At 41.9% G+C, this 21,522-nt stretch overlaps 1 protein-coding gene across 1 annotated transcript in view; it reads right to left on the bottom strand.

The window, feature by feature from the left end:
• LOC140714234 (transmembrane protein 150A) overlaps window positions 1-21,522 on the bottom strand; it is a 60,921-nt gene that overhangs the window by 25,379 nt on the left and 14,020 nt on the right. Inside the window, exons 2-3 of the mRNA XM_073025260.1 lie at window positions 6,017-6,064; window positions 4,707-4,778 (exon numbers count right to left, since the gene is read on the bottom strand). Coding sequence (XP_072881361.1) covers window positions 4,707-4,778; window positions 6,017-6,064 — 120 coding nt within the window. The remainder of the gene's footprint in view (window positions 1-4,706; window positions 4,779-6,016; window positions 6,065-21,522) is intronic.

Raw genomic sequence — 21,522 nt, 5'->3', positions numbered from 1 at the left:
CTTTCTCTATTTAAACGTAAACACAACAGATTCTGCCAATGCTGGAAATACAGAGCAACACACACAAACTGCTGGAGGAACTCAGCAGGTCAGGCAGCATCTGTGGAAAGGAATAAACAGTCTATGTTTCGGGCCGAGACATGATGGAGGGTCTCAGCCAGATGTAGTGAATATTTATTCCTCTCCACAGATGCTGCCTGACCTGCTGAGTTCCTCCAACATTTTTAGCTGTGTTATTCCATTTAAACATTCTGCTTTTCTTCCTATCACAGTGGATAACTCACAATTCCCAATATTATACTCCATCTGATAAACTCTAGCTCACTGTTTAACCTCCGTATACCTCTCTTCACAACTTGCTTTCCCTTCACTCTTTGTATTGTTAGCAATGTAGCTAGGATATCTGGGGTCATTAACGTGGTTTATAAATAGTCAAAGCTCCAACACTGCTCTTCGTGACACCTCACTGCTTGCCAACCTGAAATAATTAATTGGGTTATTTCAGGTTGGGTGACAGGGTGGAGATACATCTCTATCAAAAGAGGTGTTAGGCGCTCCTTCCCTCTGCTAGTCTGCAGATCACCCTCGGGCAAGGTGTAGCACCTGCTTAGCCCCCCTTCCCCCACAATCAGGGTTACACAAAGCCATGGGAGCAGATGGTGGATGTTCGTATGAGCAGCTGGTGCACGTCACAAGTCCTGGTTACGCGACCACTGTCGCCAGGGAGACAATCTCTGAAGTGTATTGATCATGGCTGGGTTCGCCCATCTTGTAAAGACACTGCCCAGAAGAAGGCAATTGTAAACCACTTCTGTAGAAAAATTTGCAAGAACAGTCACGGTCAAAGACCATGATCGCCAACGTCATACGGCACAGCACGTAATGATGATGATGATGCTGACCCCAAAATATTTCCATGACTAATGCAGTCCAGTATTTTCTAATACACTTACATCACCTGTACATATCTCCATCACCAGTAAACATGTATTTTTCAGAGCTCTACCATCAGCTGACCATTTCCATCATCAGAATACTTCTACTTCAGCATCTCACAGTCAACCCGACAACATCAGTCCATGAGGAGCTTTAAGTCCTCACAGCATTTACACTACAATGAAGCCCTCCATAGTCAGCATTTGTGAAGGAATTCTTGGTTTCTCCACCATAAGACACAAGAGCTGGTCTGATGAGAGGGAAGAATTAATTAAGTGCAAATACAGCACTCTTAGACTAGGCATTCCATGTTGGTGTTCGGTAAACTACTTAGATAAAGGTAAGAGAAAAGTTTTTAAAAATACACGAACCATATCCATCAATCTCTAGTACTTCCATTTTGTCATGATTGTGCAAGATGATTTCAATCTGTAAACTATAATCACTGAAAGTATAATCTATGCTGGTGAATGTAACTTGACTGAACCTGATTAATTGATAAAGCGGGTTTCAGAAGGCCAGAAACAGGGAACACTGCTGGCTGTGTAAGCTGTATAAGTCTATTCAAATATAGTTGGATAAGGTTTATTGCCTTCAGAATTGAGAGATAAGAATGAGACAGGGATCATAAGTGCAAGGTATCATCGGGTTTGACTGAGAGAACAGATATCTCCTGGCCTGGTTTATATGCAGAGTGATGAGAACAACACTGAGGCAGAATGGAGTGGGTTAAGGTGTCCACTCACAATAATCATGTACAGTCACATCATTAAGTGGTAATCGTCTTTGTCTCAATGTGTATAAGATCTATCTATCATGACCATCTGGGAGACTGCTCATTGGAGAGCCTCTCACGCCTGCTCATAAAGACTTGCTACATCCCTGAGTCTTGACAGCAAGGAAACAAACCCTTCAGCCCATCAAGTCCATGCTGATTGTCAACCACTCACTTACACCAATCTCATTTTATTCTCCCTGCATTTTTGTCAGCAACTTCACCCCCCCCCCCCAGCCCAGATTCTATGCCCCCTTCCTCATACTGATCCGTAGCAATATACCAGACCTCAAGGGAAAAGAGGGTGAGCTTCAGCAGGGTAGCTGTGAACTGTGTTTCGGATGGTGGATGGAAAGAACAAGGAAGTCCATTAACAAACAAAAACCACAGCATGTGTAGATCCTTCGGAACACTCAAGATTTTATGGTCCAATATACAAAAGCCACTTGCTGAAAGATAAAAAGGAGGAGGCTGATCGAGGTCGGAGAAGCAGTCAGTGACTGCTTGAACAAACAATTTAACAAACTCCTCAGCTGTAACTCTGTCATTGACACATTTCCTTAACTCCACCCATAACAAACTACATGGTACAGAATTGCTGCCGACCAAACCAACACAAAGTTGAAAAAGCCACATCCCAGCTGAAAATAGTAAGATTTCAGACACACATAAAGTCCTGCTGAAGTTCTAACACTTGGCAATCACAAATTCATAATTTCCCACAACTGGGATGAGGAGGATTTGTCAGGATGTCTCAGGGATGTCAAGGTCATAGCTACAAGAAAAGAGACAAACCCAATGGTGGTATCCATCAATGAGTATCCCTACGGTCTGCTCTGGGTAAAGTAATAACAATCCTCATGTGTCTCTTCTCAGTGGCTGAATAGCTGTTCTCCATATGAGAGGCAAAATGGATATGATCTTTCTGTATGTCAAAATGTAAATGCAAAGAGGAGCATCAACCACTGTATAATGGCTTCCAAAGCCTTTGATTCTGTCAATCAAGAGTGTCTATGGATCATCCTTCTCAAATTAGGTGGCCAAAGCAATTTCTTTCCATCTTATATCTGCTGCATGGTAGCACATATTTTGTCACTTTAACTACAGGTCGCAGTACACTGCTGTCAAAAAAAGGCTGCTTCATCACTCCAAAATCTTTCACAATGCAAGGCTCTACCTTACCCCAAACAAGGTTTCCTGCTGAGGTATGAGTTTTTCTGTAGCTCCAACCTGTCAACAGACAAGTCTCAAAGACAGTTGCGTGAAAGTGTTGTTGGGTGTGCACAGGATTCTGGAAATCAGAAATGAGAGTGATAGATCCACCAAGTTTATGATGAGAAGGCAGGTGTATAGGGTTGAGTGGAATCTGGGATCAGCCATGATGGAATGGCAGAGCAGACTTGATGGGCTGGATGGTCTAATTCTGCTCCTATGTTTTATGGTCTTTGGTCTACAGTGAGCACTCTTCATGAGTACGTTATTTTGTTTGGCTATATTCATGGGTATTCATGTATGGTTAAATGACAATTAAACTTGAACTTTCAACACTGCTTATATATGGAGGAGGAGGAGTATTTCCCTCTGGCCTAATTTGCTACTGAAACGTCCTAATTCCCGCCTGTTCCAGTCCTGTGGTCTCTTTGAGTCATTGACATAGTCACAGTGCAAGGGAAAAGGCCATTTGACACCTTATGCCCAGACTGACCACTAATTCTGTAATCTTTTCTTCTCACAACTTCATTAAGTCAACCATCCAATTAAATTGGTTTATTATTGTCAGGTGGACCAAGATATGGTGAAAAACGTTTTTTGCAAAACTGTTCATGCAGATCAGTTCATTACAGTTCAATTATCTTAATACCTACCACCTTATTTCTCTCCTACACACGGGACAGTCTTCAGTGTCCAATTATAATTGGAGCACCCAGAGAAACCCCACATGGTCATACTGAGAACATGCAGAGTCCACATAGACAGTCTCCAAGGTCAGGATTGAACCCATGTCTCTGAAGATGTGAGATTAAAATGCTAACCATTGTGCCACTGTGAGGCCATCTTCTTTGCTCACTCAGTCTCTCCTCTCTACCCTACTCCCAGACTTCTCCCACGTTCACACGTTCTTTGTTCTTTCATCTATCCATCTAACTGCTCCTTCACAATGGCATAGCCCATAAATCTTCTGGCTCGTGCCTTGCAGATAATGGTTATGCCCATGTTTCTCCAGACACTGACTATCCACAGGACAATCAGAGCAGGCTTTGAGATTTATTACTGTCACTTTTACTGAGGTAGAGTGAAATACTTGCTTTGCTTGGCATTCATGCAGATCATTCCATTACAACAGTGTATTGAAGTATTACAAGGAAAACAACAACAGAATGAAGAATGAAGTGTTGCAGTTACAGTGCAGGCAGGCAATAAGGTAAGAGGCTGGACTGAGAAAGACTATGAGGTCATGAGTCTATCTATACTCAGGGACTGTTCACTAAATTCATTAAATGCAGATCTATTTTTTTTAGCCAGAGGGTGGTGTATTAATGACATTCATTGCCACAGATGGCTGTGGAGGCCAAGTCATTGCATATTTTCAAAACAGAGGTCGGAAGGTTTTTGATTACTAAAGGTGTCAAATGTTACGGGGAGAGGAGAAAGCGTTTGAGAGGAATAATAAATCAGCCATGATCAGATGTTAGAGCAGACTCAAAATGACCTGTCTTATGGTCTCATGGCTTAAATAAGATACTTACCATATTTTGTTCGCTCTTCCCAATGGTGCACCCTCTGTCCAAAACTTCTTATATTTAAACCCCCCTGATTAATAGAAGCAGTCCTATTCCACCAGCTTTTGTCACATTCCTTCAAAACTTTTTAACATCTCTATCAAATCACCTACAATCACTCTGCAATAATAGTTACTGAGAAAATATTACACCGGAAACCCTGTCAGATGGAATTCATTAGCACCACTGGTAAAATTGTGATTGAGACTGCTTACCTTACGAATGGCATGTTTTGAATTGCACAGCATTTCTCCAAGGAAGGAATGGAACAGGATCGATTGTACACCCTGCAGAAAGGAGATCAAATATAGCCCAAACAGATTAAACCAAAGCACATCTGGTCAAGTTTCATGAGTTTTGGTTCATTATTATATGATTCAAATTTAGTAAATAGTCCCGCCTAACAGCTCCCACTGCTCTCCCCTTCAGCGTTGTTTCACTGCCATGGAGCATTGGGAGAAAGTACACCAATCACTGCTCCAGGCTCGTTCCATCAATCAGCTTGTGGCTCATCTACACTTCAATTCTCTTTTTCTCCTCCAGTCCTTACTCATTGACATATTTCCCAATCAAAATAAGAATGTATCTCAGACATGAGATTTTGAATAATCCCAGAATTTGGGTTTGGGTATTTGATCCTCCACAATATTCCGCGTGGGAATTTAAACTGGAGGTGGCAATGTTTTTTTCTCACAAGGTCGAGTTGCGAGCTTGACATCAACCCGGCGCGGATGGAGAGCGTGCTCGGGAGCGGTCTGTCACTGGATCGAACTCGGGAGCCTCCATTCTCGAGCCCGGCGCTGATCTCACTGCGCCACCAGCGTTTAAGAAGGGGTTCAGATCGCCAAAAGCCTTTGTGAATAAAGGCTCACTTTGATCTCACTTCTGAAGGATTCAGCTCTAATTTTCATTGTGCCCACTTGACCTAAACTCCCTGGCAAACTGATCTATGTCTCATCACAAGAAAGCCTGCAGATGCTGGAAATCCAAAGCAACACACACAAAATGCTGGAGGAACTCAGCAGGTCAGGTAGCATCTATGGAAATGTTTCAGGCTGAGACCCTCCTCCAGGAGACTACATCTGTATCTACTCCAAATCTGCTATACTCAATAGAATATAAACTAAGCTTCTGTGATGTGCCCATTCATTCTGTGTCCTAATTGCAACCAGTATATTCTCCAATATGAATGATGTACAAAAAATAATTGAAATATTCTAGATAGGACCAAAGACTCTACAACTGAAGCACCACTTTTCTTTCCCACGTCTGCTTTCATAAGCATTCAACAGTGCACAAACCGTTGTACAACTGCTGAAAATGGCTTAATGGAATGCTATCATCTAATACCAGCTTTGTATTTACAAAAAGCCTTTTTAAAGTCCAAATCAGATTTTAAGCACAGATTCACAGATTTTAAGGAACCCCCATCTGAATAGGATGACCATAGCTAGGGAGCATAGCATCATCATTTCAAGACAAATTTACTTTGCCCATATTAGAGTATTAAAAAATGTCAACCCACCTGTTGTATAATGGACATACATGCTCATTTGCCAGGGCAATTCCATACCTGGAAAAAAACACACACACAAACCATTAGAAATGTACTCAGCAGCAATTAACCCTCCCAGCTGCATTGGATATTGTAAATAATGCAACCATGACAACACTCTGATGTGATACTTTTGTAGATACACGTTTATGTGGACCAGTTTCACAGCATTCCACTCCAAGAAACATTGCATCCTTCCTGTGGAAATAAAAATGACTGTTTTCATCAGTCACCAGCTTTATTTCTGCATTAATATCTGACAGCTTGAATGGAACTCCATGTCACATTCTGAACTATAATCTTGTCAAAGGTAATCATAAATCACAATTCCTTTCATTCATCATAGCAGTATTTCCCCATTTTCCTAACCCTAGAAAATGGGGTCATGGAAACATTTCTCTGCCAAACTATTTTATATTTGAGGCCAGACCTGAATATGCTTACTTCACTTAAACATGGTATTGTAAAGATTGGGCTGACGGGCTGGATTCTGCAGCTGGATCTGTAACACAATAATGGAACAAGGTTTCTAACCCTCTTTCTTTCTTTCTTTGGGGTGGTATTCTGCAGATTGAAAACTCTTCATTTCTTCCTCTAAGACACAGTGAAAATCTAAGGTGCCATACTAATCCATGGAAAAACAGTTTCTGTACAGCAATGAAGAAGTCCTTTAACAATAGCTAGAAGGTTGACCCTTGTGTACAGCTGTGAATTTTGCTCACTAATGAGAATTGATAAAAAAAAGCTTTGACTTTGGAGCCTGGCTTTATTCCCTCTTTTCACACTATCCATGGTAATATGAACAAATTTGCTCACAATTATTGAGAGTGTGAGATATGCACAGTGAAGTCCCTCAGACCATCGGCCATTGCACCCACTTCTGGTCTGGCCTCAGAACCAAAATAGATATTAGTGTGTGGCAGAGAAATGTTTCAATGATACTATTTCTAGGGTTAAGGAAATGGGGAAATACATTGACATTGCATGAGATGAATTATGATTATCTTTGATTAGCTTGGAGTTCAGCATCTGAAATGGAGCTTCATTCAACCTGACAGATACTAATGTACAAGGCCTGTAGTCGCTGGAATTTAGAAGAATGTGGGGCTATCTCATTGAAACCTGCTATTCAGTCGGCCCTCCTTATCCACGAGTTCCGCATCCGTGAATTCAACCAACCGCGAATCAAGAAAATCCGGAAGTGCTCTTTCAGCACTCGTTGTTTGAGCATGTACAGACTTTTCTTTCTTGTCATTATTCCCTAAACAATGCAGTGTAACAACTATTTTACGTAGCATTTGCATTGTATTAGGTATTATAAGTAATCTAGAGATGATTTAAAGTATACAGGAGGATGTGCATGAGTTATCGTGGATCGGGATTGAAAAAAATCGAAGTTCTCTTACTAAGTAAGTCGGAACAGGTACATCTGGTATTATTTAGCGTCAGTTAGTCAAACGTTTGTCTTAGTATATAGTATATATTTTACCTTTCTATGCACATAAAACACTTAAAACACGTATGTTTCAGCGCCGGGCTCGGAAGCCAGTGACAGACCGCTTTCGAGTGCACTCTCCATCCATGCCAGGTTAATGTGGAGGATCAAAAACTCAAAACCCCAAAACCCAATAATTAAACCACTGGGTTTCTTATTAATAATTGCAGCTTTCATTGGGGCAGAGCCTTTTTCACTTTATCCTTTAAAATTGTTCCGATCGTTGACCAATGTAACCTAACGCTTTTACAATGACCGATGGCGTTTCACTTTTTTCTGATCGCTTTATTATTTCCACTTTATTTTCAATCGTGATCGTGATTACTTTCATGAACAGAAACACTGCGGATTCAGAGCTCCGCCAACAGGTCCTAATGTCCACCGCACTGAGACATGTTAAATAGGGTCTGGGGTTCCGCTGGGTCCTAAGGTCCACCGCACTGAGACAGGTTGAATAAGGGACTTGAGCATCTGCCTTTTTTGGTATCCGCGAGGGGTCCCAGAACCAATCCCTCACGGATAAGGAGGGCCGACTGTATATTGAAAGGCATGGAATGACTGGATGTGGAGAAGATAATTTCAATAGTGGGAGAGTCTGGAACCAGGGGGCACTGCCTCAGAATGGAAGGGGATCCCTTTAGAACAGAATTTCTTTAGCCAGGTGGTGGTAAATTTGTGAAATTCATTGTCACAGAGATCTGTGGAGCCCAAGTCATTGGATATTTTTAAAGTGGAGCTTGAATGGTTGTTGATTGGTTAGGAAGTCAAAGGTTACAGGGAGAAGGCAGCAGAATGAGTTTGAGAGGGAAAATAAATCAGCCACGATTGAATGGTGGAGAAGACTTGGGTAGGATATCTTATGGTTATGCGTTCTTAACCTATTTCAAGTACCTGGTCTGAAATTTATTTCCTGAAACTTCTCTGGCTCTCTGACACTTCTCCCTCCTCTAAGATACTTCAAACCTACTTTGTTGATCTTGCATGGACATTATTTATCTACAAGAGGCTCAGTGACATTTTTAATTTTATTGCTGTACTGCACTTGGGCCATTTTTCTTCAATCGTTATTTTTCAGAGCAAACAGCAAAAAAAAATGTTTTATCATTCTACCTTCAAAAGGCTACATTCAGAATGGGAATTGGTGGAGGTTTAAGGAAAGTTGTGATTGCAAGTATTTGATGCACTTTGAAAAAAAACACAATGAAGAGAACACCCATTCCAAAAGTAACTGCATACCTAACAGTAGTTAATTAGAGACCAGTTCCTGTATTCAATTTTTACAGAGCACCAACCAGAACCAGGGTATTGACCACAGTGCTGAAACAGCAGGGAATGAAAATGCTCAGGGAAAATGGTGCTATGCTCTGATTTATGTTAACTATCAGTAAGAAAGGGGAAGTTCTGGAGTCAGTGCAGAGAAGCGATGAGAAGCCAATCAATTATGAGATGTGAGCATTGTGGATAGATAGACTGGTGACATCCAAGCTGTGTGTAAGGAGTTTGTTCATACTCCCAATGGCTGCATGGGTTTCCTCCAGATGCTCCAGTTTCCTCCCAGAGTCCAAAGAAGTACCAGTTGGTAGGTTAATTGCTCATTGTAAATTGTCCCATGAGTGGGCCAGGATTAAATCTGGGGATTTCTGGGCAGCATGGCTCGGAGGACCAGAAGGGCCTACTCCGTGCTGTATCTCAATAAATAAAAATAAAAATAAGCTTTTTGATTTCAAAAGAAAACAATTCAGTGAAGAAGGATACAATTTAACTAAATAAAGCATAAACACAATAACTGCAGAATTATTCTAATTAAATTACTTCAGCTGGACAAAACAAGTTATAAATCAATGAAAAATAAATCTAGGGCTGATATCAGGGGATGTTTCATCGTACAATGTTTAAGAGTTGGAATTGATTTGAGGTTAGCTTTGCTTTTATGATGCCCTCTCACTTCTAAACCAGAGGTTGTTGATTAGATTTTCATCCGCAACAAATGCTTTTAATCTCAGCTGACATTCTTGTTGTTCTGAAGGCATAGCTGAGAATCTGTTTTTGAATATTAAACTATGACTGCACCCACCCTCTGAGGTAGATGTGAAAGAACAGATTCTAAACACAAGAGATTTGGCAGATAATGGAAATCCAGAGTAACATACACAAAATTCTGGAGGAACTCAGCAGGTCAGGTAGCATCTATGGAAAGGAATAAAGAGTCAACGTTTCGGGTCAAGACCCTTCATCAGAACTGGAATAGAAGGGGGGGGGGGGAGAAAGCCAGATTAAGAAGGTGGGAGGAGGGAAAGGAGTCCAAACTAGAAGGTGGTTGGTGAAGCCAGGCGAGGGGGAATGTTGGTGGATGGGAGAGAGGGGATTAACTGAGGAAATGATAGGTGGAAAAGGTAACAAACTGAAGACCAAATAATCTAATTGGAGAGGAGAGTGGACCATGGGTGAAAAAGAAAGAAGAGGGGCACCAGAGTAGAGTGATAGGCCTTTATGATAGGCCTGTCACTCATTACTAACTCAGAGGTTGTTGATAAGACTTTCATAGAACATAGAAAACCTACAGCACAATACAGGCGCTTCGGCCCACAAAGCTGTGCCGAACATGTCCCTACCTTAGAAATTACTAGACTTACCCATAGCCCTCTATTTTTCTAAGCTCCATGTACCTATCCAAAAGTCTCTTAAAAGACCCTATCGTATCCGCTTTCATCCTCAACAAATGCTTTTAATCAGATTCATGCTCTCAGATGAAGAGGGAAGCTGATTAGGTTTCTTAGTTAATACATGCCACTCTACTAATACAGTGGCCTATCTGGCTCCATAGCACAATTGTTTGTGAGACATTGTATTATGCAAATTTGTTGATACCTGTCCTGCATCATGACTGTAAAAACAATCCAGAAGTAGTTCATTGACTGTGAAATGCTTTGGAATGTCCTGAGGCCAACAACAGTCCTGCCCTCACCCCTTGCCCAGATTTTACCTTCTTAACATTCCTATTTTAGTCATGCTTCAACAAGTCATCCATGATCTTCTAACATCTAGGTATGCCTATTCTAATGCTCTCATGACAAGCTTCACTCATTGAAATCCTGGCTACCCACATCCACAGGTTACATCAAGTTCCTGTCCTCTAACATATTGAGGCTTAGTTACCTCAATTGGTTCGTGAACAAACAAAAGCTGGAATTTAAAACACTTGCAACATGTTCACATTTCATAAAAGTGATGACTCACCATATCACCCCACCCATATCCTTCTGGTTTCTTCAATCTTTCATGGTATTCACTTCTCCTCAGCTTTCAACATTCCTGTCCACCCTTTATCTCAGGGATTCCTCTCCCACAGCCCTTTGAATATCAATCATTTCTTAACAATATGAGGGTCATATAACACAGAAGCATATCCTTCCTGTTACATCCACACTAACCACCAAGTACCCGTCTTAACTAATTCCACTTACCTGCATTTTCTTACAAACGTTCAACTCAAGTGATTTCCTAGATACTTGGTAAACGTTGTGAGAGTACCTGGCTTTGCCAGGCAGTGCATTCCAGATTATCACCCTCTGGATGCAAAGGTTTTCCTCAGTTCCCACCTAAACTTCTTATTCCTTACCTTAAACCAATGCTCCAGTTCTAGATACTCCTGTTTTGGAAAAATGCTTCCTGCCATCCTCCCTATCTACACCTTTCATAAACCTGCTTCCTGCCATCCTCCCTATCTACACCTTTCATAAACCTGCTTCCTGCCATCCTCCCTATCTATACTTTCATAAACCTGCTTCCTGCCATCCTCCCTATCTATACTTTCATAAACCTGCTTCCTGCCATCCTCCCTATCTACACCTTTCATAAACCTGCTTCCTGCCATCTTCCCTATCTACACCTTTCATAAACCTGCTTCCTGCCATCCTCCCTATCTACACCTTTCATAAACCTGCTTCCTGCCATCCTCCCTATCTACACCTTTCATAAACCTGCTTCCTGCCAACTTCCCTATCTACACCTTTCATAAACCTGCTTCCTGTCATCTTCCCTATCTATACCTTTCATAAACCTGCTTCCTGCCATCTTCCCTATCTACACCTTTCATAAACCTGCTTCCTGCCATCTTCCCTATCTACACCTTTCATAAACCTGCTTCCTGCCATCTTCCCTATCTACACCTTTCATAAACCTGCTTCCTGCCATCTTCCCTATCTACACCTTTCATAAACCTGCTTCCTGCCATCTTCCCTATCTACACCTTTCATAAACCTGCTTCCTGCCATCTTCCCTATCTACACCTTTCATAAACCTGCTTCCTGCCATCTTCCCTATCTACACCTTTCATAAACCTGCTTCCTGCCATCTTCCCTATCTATACTTTCATAAACCTGCTTCCTGCCATCCTCCCTATCTACACCTTTCATAAACCTGCTTCCTGCCATCTTCCCTATCTACACCTTTCATAAACCTGCTTCCTGCCATCTTCCCTATCTACACCTTTCATAAACCTGTATATTCATCAGATGTACCTCTTCACCTCCTTCACTACAAGGAAAACAAACCCAGATGATCCAATCGGGATGTTATTGTTATGACGCAGAAATTCAGGTTGTACTCCTTCAGTTAACCTCACTGCGAGATATCTTTGATGGTTATTTGTTAATTTCAATGTATTTTACATAGAAACATAGAAATCTGCAGCACATTACAGGCCCTTCAGCCCACAATGTTGTGACGACCAGAGTTATTTTTAATTATAGAAATTTACAGCACATTACAGGCCCTTCAGCCCACAATGTTACGATGACCATGTAACCTACCGGTTCTTCTGAAACTGCCACATAGCCCTCTATTTGTCTGGTATAATGTGATTTTTTTTTCAACTGTATATTTTATAGTAGTTAATAAAATGCAGAATATTATTCTTCAAGATAGGAATGCATACACTAATAGTATCATCTAAAACCAACACCTACAATTTTCATTTAGTTCCAAGAAGTGAGTATTATTGTTAGACAAATATCTATCTTTCCACCCGCCCTTGGCCCTGCCCTACCTTATCTTGTTCCTCTTAAGAAGATGGTGGTCAGTTCCTTCTTAAACCATTCAGTGTGGCAACAATATTCTGAAAGTGTTGTTAGATAGTTAGTTCCAGGCTTTGGACCCAGCAATGAAAAAGGAACAACAGCTTACACTCAGTGGCCACTTTATTAGGTAAACATGTACCCCTGCTCGTTAATGCAAATACCTCATCAGCCAATCAAGTGACAGAAACTCAATGCATGAAAAACATGTACACATGGTCAAGAGGCTCAGTTGTTGATCAGACCAAACTTCAGAAAGGGGAAGTGACAGCTGACATGATTGTTGGTGTCAGATGGGGTGCTTTGAATATCTCAGAAACTGCTTTGGACTTTCCCACACAACAGTCTCTAGAGTTTACGGAGAATGGCATGAAAAGCTAAAATCATCCAGTGAGCAGCGGTTTTGTGTGCAAAAGTGCCTTGTTAACGAGAGAGGTCAAAGGAGAATGGCCAGACTAGTTCAAGCTGACAGGAAGGCGACAGTAATTCAAATAACCACAATGGTGTGCAGAGAGCATCTCTGAATGTACAACACACCAAACTTTGAAGTGGACAGGGTGCAGCAGCAGAAGAACATGAACATACATTCAGTGCCATTTCAGTAGGGACAGATGGTGCCTAATAAAGTAGCCACTCAATATACTCATAAAACAGGATGATGTGTGATTGGAGAGAAATGTTCAAGTGGTGGCACTTTCATGCCTCTACTTCCCTGGTCTTCTAGAAAGTAAAGATCACAAATCTGGATGTTCTAAACTAAGAGCTTTGCCAAACAAATGCTGGGTAATTTGTGAAAGGTACACACTGCAATGCTGGTGGAGAGAATAAACACCACGTGTGTTGGGTGCTAATCATATAGACTGCTTTGTCCTGAATATTATTGACCTTCTTGCAATAACAACTTTTAGAAGATAGTTGGGCAGTTATGTGTATAGGAAAGGTTTAGTAGGATATGGGCCAGATGCTGGCAAGTGGGACTAGATTGGATGGTCATCTTGGTTGGCCCGGACTAGTTGATCTGAAGTGCCTGTTTCCAAGCTGCTTGACTCAATGACTCTTGGGTCTGGATGGAGATAAACTCATTCTGACAAGTGGAGAGTCTTCCATTGCACTCTTGACATGTACTTTCTGGATAATGGAAAAGTAGGGGACATCAGGAGCTGAGGCACTTTGCAGAATATTTGAGGTCTATATTTATGCAGTCAAAGGGGTTTCCCTGTTATGTGGATAGTTGGTTGGGCAGGTGGAATAACAAATACCCTGAATGTCATGAGTAAGTTCTTTCATTAGTGATACTGAATGTAAGGTACATGTGTGTGACACAAATATTCCTTTCCTGAATGTCACCTGGGTCCTGCCCCATGAGCCACAGTAAGTTTCGCTTTACGAGTGGCTGCAAATGGAATTAAATATTGCAAAGTCATAGGCTAGAGTCCAACTCCAGACCTCATAGTGCAGAAGAATCATTGATGTAAGGTGGAGTTAGGATACCACCCTGAGTAACTCTTGCAGATATGTGCTGGGTCTAAGGTAAAATACCTCCAACTATCTTTCTCCTTGCAGAGATTTTCTCCTGAATATTGTTGACTTCAGTTTCATCAAGACCTATTGATGTCAGACCTACTTATAATTATTACATATTTGATTTCATCATCACCCACTGAAGACTCGGTACGGCAGATAAATCCTTCAGGACTCATCCAGTCCAATCAGTGCAGGCACCCTCTTATGACTGATCCTGTGCCTTTGCTATTCATTACTTCCACAGTGGGGAAGAGTTCAACATAACAGCTGCCTGATATCAGTAGGGTGTTTGCTTTTTGTTTGGCCTGACATTATAAGACTTCATGGGAGTCCTGAGTCATAGGTGTAGACTCCCAGGGTCCACACTCTCCTCACTGCATGTGACTGTGCCACCACCTCAGATATATCATCTGGTTGAATAGAACTTTGCAAGGGACATTGATCTGAGGCCAAGGACTGGAGGCCCAGGGGTGGCCTGCCCTGGGGTTGGCATCCTGTAGGTGTGAGGGTGGGGGAAAGGCCTTTGCTTTGTTGTCCTTGCCTTGTTCTGTTCTGTTGTTGCTGCTTGTGTTGTGTTAAGCATTGAGGGCATGCTAAGCAGGCACCAGAATGTGTGGCAACACCTACGGGCTGCCCCCTAGCACACCCCTGGGTGTGTTGGTTGTTTAACAAACGGCACATTTCACTGTAATTTTCAATGTATCTGTGATAAATAAATCTGAATCTGAAGCTGATGGAAGATCCTTGAACACCACCTGAAAATTATGACTCTGGGAGTTTGCCTGTGTCAGACATTGTTTGTTCAATCTATAAGAAAATACTTGCAAATTAGCCACAAGTCTTCAATTGCTCATGAAAAATTTGTAGGATCAAATAAACCATAATCCATCTATAGACATTGTGTAAATGTTAATACTAGGATCTTGCTGATAAATAGAAGGATTGGATTACTGTAATCTCTGCCTCAGTGATAATACTGCTGCTGATATCAAGAAGTTGTCAAAATAAAAGCTCACTCCAGGAAACAGAGGGCACAATCTGGTTTGAAATTCCATTGCGGTACTGAGAGAGCACGACATTGATGGAGGTACCAAACTTTCGGATGAACTTATTAAACTGAGCAACACACTTAAAATGCTGGAGGAACTCAGCAGGTCAGGCAGCAACTATGGAAAGGAATAAAGCGCTATTATTTCAGGCTAAGACCCTTCATCAGAATTGTTAAGATCCCATACAGAGCAGCAAAATTTGACTGCGTAAGGAGTAATTAGAGCCAATATTCCAAAGAGTGTTTAAAAAAGGATTTTCTTATAGGGGAAAGAGATTGAGGAATTTAATACAAGTAACTAGAGTCTAGGGCCTGTTCAGTAAAAAGCATGGCCACCAATGGAGAAACAAATAAACTAAGGGATAATAAAGAGGCGAAAATTGAAGGAATGCAGACATCCCATGTTGTTACAGATCCAGAGAACATCATGGACATTGAGAGAGACAAGGTCATTGTGACACATGAAAATGACCTTTGCTCATTGAAGGTCGGAGAGTAGATATGCTCAGAGTTCAAAGTTCATTTATTGTCAAAGTATGTATACCTACTGGCTGTGTGGTGAAAAAAGCACAACAGCGCCATTTTCACCTCAGATGGTTGAAGGAGTTTGGAACGAGTCCCCATATCCTCAGGTCTTTCTACAGGGACACAATTGAGAGCATCCTGACTGGCTGCGTCACTGCCTGGTATGAGAAACGTACCACCCTCAATCGCAGGGCTCTGCAGGGAGTGGTGCGGACAGCCCAGCGCATCTGTAGATGTGAACTTTCCTCAATTCAGGACATTTACCGCAGCAGGTGCATAAAAAGAGCCCGGAGGACCATCAGGGACTCCAGCCACCCCAACCACGAACTGCTTCAGCTGGTTCCATCTAGGAAACAGTACCACAGCATCAAGGCCAGGACCAACAGGCTCCGGGACAGCTTCATTCAGCAGGCCGCCAGATTTACCAATGCACATTGATTTGATTGCATATCTGACTGTACATAAATAAATTAAAGGATAATAAAGAGGCCAGAATTGCAGGAATGCAGATGTCCCACACCTACAAAACAATTATACAATCTTAGAGTTTGGGCAATATCCTCCCACATCTCCTTTCCTTATTGCTTGCACACAGTGACAGAGATGCAACATAAAGATTATTACTCCATCATGTTGTGAGATGGATGTGAGAAATAAAATTCGAATTCTAATTATACGACCTTGTGATTCATCTCCTATCAGGCAGCCACAAAATAAAGGAACCCATAAAAAAGTCTTTTGAACACCCAGTGTGCGGAGAGAAAATCAAATCATGCAAATTAATAACTGCAAGCAAAGAGCGTTCTAAGAGAAGACCACAAAGAGAGTCCCGTGGTTCAGCATAGTTCATCGCAGAACTGAGTAAAAGTTGTAGAGCAGCGATCGAAACTGGCTCTTCCCTCACCTTGGGGCCCGGCACCCTGACCCTTTCAATCTGGCCCGGCGGCTAAATTGACGTCCAAATAATGTGACAGCTGAGTCAGAATCAGTTCAAACTAGGACATGGGTAACAGAGCTCCGGATAAAATTTAAGGACAAAATGTACACCCACGTGCACTGAAACAGTTATCTGGGGCAATAAATACAATTCATTCAACAGCAGAGAACTGAGGGTAAGATAAAGACTAGCAATATAGAAAGGAAGAAATAGTGGTCTTCCTTGTTACAGATTATGAGGTCAAAATCAGCTCCAAAGTTCAGCACTTTATCACACTGCTGACAGCATCAGAGTTACTATTTTGCCTGAAGTACTACAGAGACCATACTTGAAAGTCTGTGCATGGCACTTTAGTTTTTTAAGTAGTAAATTCATAAAACAAAGATTCTGATGACAGTATCTACTAAACTTCTTTATTATAAACACATGAGATTCTGCAGATGCTGGAAATCTTGAGCCACACACAAAATGTTATAGGAAACAACAAAGCAGGCAGCATCTATGGAGGAGAACAAACCACAGATGGTTTGGGCCAAGACCCTTCATCAGGACTGTAAAGGAAGAGGACAGAAGCCGGAATAAAAGCAAGTGAGAGAGGGGAAGGAGTACAAGCTGGCAGGTGATAGGTGAAGCAAGGTGAGGGAGAAGGTGGGTGGGTGGGGAAATAGTCCTCTTGCACGTTATCTTCTCCCAGCTTCTTACTTCATCCCCCTCTTCCCCAACCACTCAATTTTCCCCACTCCTATCACCTACCTAACCCTTCCCCACCTTCTTATTCTGACTTCTGCCCTCTTCCTTTCCATTGCAGTGGAAGGGCCTCGGCCTGAAACATCGACTCTTTATTCCTCTCCCCGGATGCTATTTGACTAGCTGATCCCTCTGGCCCTTCGTGTCTATTGCCCAGACTTCTTTATTGTTATTTTTCAAACACATTTGGATTCAAATTGAGATCAGTCTCCTGGCTCCATGGCCAATTTTTACTTGATAATGCTTATGCGATGATTTGGGATACTGTGCCAAAGGCAATTTTCTTTTGCTGATCAGGGCAGTGTCCCTGGATCCTGAAGCTGGAATCTGAGTGGGACTGTCTGTAGCTCTTTGGATGCTGACCTGTTATGAGTTCCTCATGATTTGTTATCCTGTGATACAAAATGTCTCATTTTTCAGCTTGCCCAGAGCAATCTTTTCAAACAGATGCTTTCTGCTATGTTTAACCAGCTGTAGGGCATTGATATATTACCGTGGTGTAAATATATCCTGCTCTAGCTACTGATGCCGTGACCATGACCTCCCTTATTAAAATATACAGTGAATGAAGCAACACACAAAGCTTCTGTATTCACTTTGATACACAGCAACGTCAGAGTTGTTCAGACCAATGTTTTGTCTAGCTCTCTTTTATGAGGATGTGTTAACTTTAACATGATTTTTCCTAGAGCATATTTAACAGCGAAAGTGAATTATAAAATTAAAGATTGGGAAAATTAATTGCTGCAGTCCATTGATTCTGATCAATAGCTACGCAGCTAACTTCCAACCCCGTACCTGATCCACTGCCTTACAATTCCTGGTTCTTGCTGTCCACTATGAACATTGAACTTATAACAGTACAGCACCACATAGGCCCTTTGTACAATGTTGTATTAAACTAATTAAATTGGCAATTCAATACCTAATTAAACTAATCTCTTCTGCCTATTCATATCCCTCCATTCTCTGCACATTCACATCTCTTCCTTGCCTCCGGTACCACCCTGGCTGTGCATTCCAGGCACCCACCAATCTCTGTGTGCACAACCTGTCCCACACATCTCCCTTGAACTTACGCCCTTCCACCTTAAAAGCTTGCTCTCTTGTGCAAGACATTTCAAACCTAGGAAACACATACCGGCTGTCTACTCTGTCTATGCCTCTCATAATCTTCTTCAGGTCTCTCTTCAGCCCTTACTGCTCCAGAGAAAACAATCCAAGTTTGTCAAGTTTCTCTTGTCTTAGGACACGCCCTTTACTCCAGGCAGCATTCTGGTAAACCTCTTTGTACACTCTCCAAACCTCCACACCCCTCCTATAATGAGGAATCAGAATTCAGTGCAATACTCCAGATGCAGCTGAACTGGAGTTTTATAAAGCTGCAACACACTGTCTCTTGAAGTCAATGTCTCAACTAATAAGGCAAGCATACCATACAACTTCTTTACCCCATATCAACGTGTACAGTGCCTTCAGGGAGTGATGGAGTTGGACCCCAAGGTCACTCTGTTCATCAGCATTGTTTAGGATCTTACCATTAACAGTATACCGTCTCTGTACGTTTGAGCTCTCAAAATGCAACAACTCACATTAAACTCCACCTGCTATTTCTCTGCCCATAACTGGTACTGATCTATATTCTACTGTATCCTTTGGCAGTCTTCTACACAATCTAAAATGCTACCAATCTTTGTATTGTCAGCCTCCCCCCCCCCCCCCCCCACCACCAACATTCACATTTTTATACCTGTCACAAACAGCAGAAGTTTTGTTACAAATCATTGTGGAATATCACTAGTCACAGAATACCAGAGACCTGAAGAAGATTATGAGAGGCATAGACAGAGTAGACAGCCGGTAAGTGTTTCCTATGTTTGAAATGCCTTATTTCTTCTTTCTGATGCTAATTACTTTAAATCTATATAGACATGAACATAGAAAGCCAGAATACGTCCCATTGATTGCTACCCTCTGCTTTCCATGAGCAAGCCAATTCTGAATCCAAATAGCCAAGTCACTGTGAACGCCAGGCACCTTAATTTTATGGTTGAGCCTACCATAGAGACCTTGTCATTAAAATCCATGCAGCCACATCCATAGCTCTACTTTCATCACCTCCTCAAAAAAACTATAGTTAGACATGAATTGCCCTGCAAAAAGCCAAGATGACAATCCAAAATTAGGTCATGTTTTCTAAATCCAATCCCTAAGTACCATCTCCAATAGCTTCCCTACCACTGACATCAGACTCACTGGTCTATAATTTCTAACATCATCTCTATTCCTCCGATAAAAGAAAAGAAACCCTCTAAAGTGAGTGTTTCTGCATGCACCAGCCTTTAAGTGAATTCCAGATGCTTCTGCTGAAACATAATTATTTCTTCTTTCTGATGCTAATTACTTTAAATCTATATCACTGGTATGTAAAAACCCTGCAGAGGCAAGTAGCTCTTTTGTAGTTAACTTATCCAGTGCTCTATACCTCAGGTTAGTGAGTACACAAACTAGTTTTCAGCTGCAGAGAAGACGGGGAGGAATGGGCAGAACAACGGGAATACCTCTGAAGGGGCAAGACCAATTGGATAGACGACGCAATGACAGATGACTAATACTTCTGTTTCTGTGTTACGTTTTGCTTGCAGCAGGGCTACAAGACAAGCCCAGAGCAGGATAGAGCAATTATTGGAAAAAGAGCCAAAATGACCAATGGATGACAGCTAGAAATAAACAGCAAGTTACCAAAATCAAAAAAGCTGCAACCTACACAGACAAAAGATAGGGTATTGGTCGTTCATCTTGCATTGGGTCTCACTGTAACAGTGTACTCCACTGACAGTTCGGTCAGCATGGGAGTGTGATGGAAAATTAAAGCAGCAGGCGACTGGCAGCTCAGGAGCGCTCTTGCAGATGGAAGGAAGTTGTTTTTCAGTACTATCACCAGATCTGTGTTTGATTTCTCCAACATGAACACTGAGTGCAGTACACTAAGTTAGAAGAAGTGCAAGTGAATTGCTACTTCATCTGAAAAGACTGCTTCAGTTCCTGGTTGGTGTGAAAGAAAGAGGGAGAGGAACAGCAACAGGATGGAAGTTGTATGGGAAAGTGCTAGGAGAAGAGAGCAGTCCCTCCGAAATGCTGAGACGATTGGGGGGAGGGGTAGAAATTGGAAGAGGAACCTTGTTGAGCTGATAGGATTGTGAAGGATGATCAGATGAAAGCAGAGTCTCAAGTTGTAGATGGTGAGAACCTGGCTCTCAGGAGAAGCAGAAAGTAGAGCAGAGGTGTGGGAAATTGATGGGATGTGGTCAAGGACTCCGTCGACTATGGTAGAGGGGAAGTTTGATGTCTCACAGGTCAGATAAGTCTCTTGAGAAAACATGACATCAACTGGGGTTTTTGGAGAATGGAATGAAGCCCTTACAGGATGAAGGGAATATAGTCAAGACAGGCTGTAGGCTTGTGATTTTGTTTCTGACTAACCTGTCCCAAAGATAGAGATAAACAAATCCAGAAAGAGATGAGAATGAGATGGAACATTGAGAGCAAGGGTGGAAAATGGCTGCGAATTGATAATTCTTTGAAATACTGTATGAGTGCAGGAACCAGCGCCAAAGCAGTCACTGATGAAAGGAGTTGGGTGGATGATCAGAACTGACACAAGACTGTTCCACACATTCCACAGCTTGGTCTCATTCACGTGCCCATAGCTACACCATTAATTTGGATAAACTGTGCGGAGCTGAAGAAGTTGGTTAATGTGAAGTTTGGTTCAGACAGGTAAATGAGTGTGTTGGTGGATGGGAACTACTTGGACCTCTGTCAAGGAAGAAGTGGAGAGCCTTTAGAACTTACTGATGTGTAATAGAGGTGCAGAGGGATTGGATGTGCATTAAAGGCAAACCTGTTGGATTCAAGAAACCAGAAACAGTGGCAGAGGGCATCTAAAGTCTCACCGATGCACTGCACAGTGGACCAGGGAAGAAAGATAGAATCAAAGTAGAAAGAAATATTAGGGGCAAGAGGAAGCAGAATGATAGATCTGCCCAGATAGCCCTGAAAACACCAGCAAGTCAGCCAAACTTTCTCTACATTTTCTGCCCTTTACTCTGCCTTCCAAGCTCT

This window comes from Hemitrygon akajei, chromosome 21 (assembly GCF_048418815.1).
Source record: "Hemitrygon akajei chromosome 21, sHemAka1.3, whole genome shotgun sequence".
Taxonomy (NCBI): domain Eukaryota; kingdom Metazoa; phylum Chordata; class Chondrichthyes; order Myliobatiformes; family Dasyatidae; genus Hemitrygon; species Hemitrygon akajei.
The sequence above is the reverse complement of the archived record's forward strand: the minus strand, read 5'-3'. Positions and strand labels throughout refer to the sequence as shown.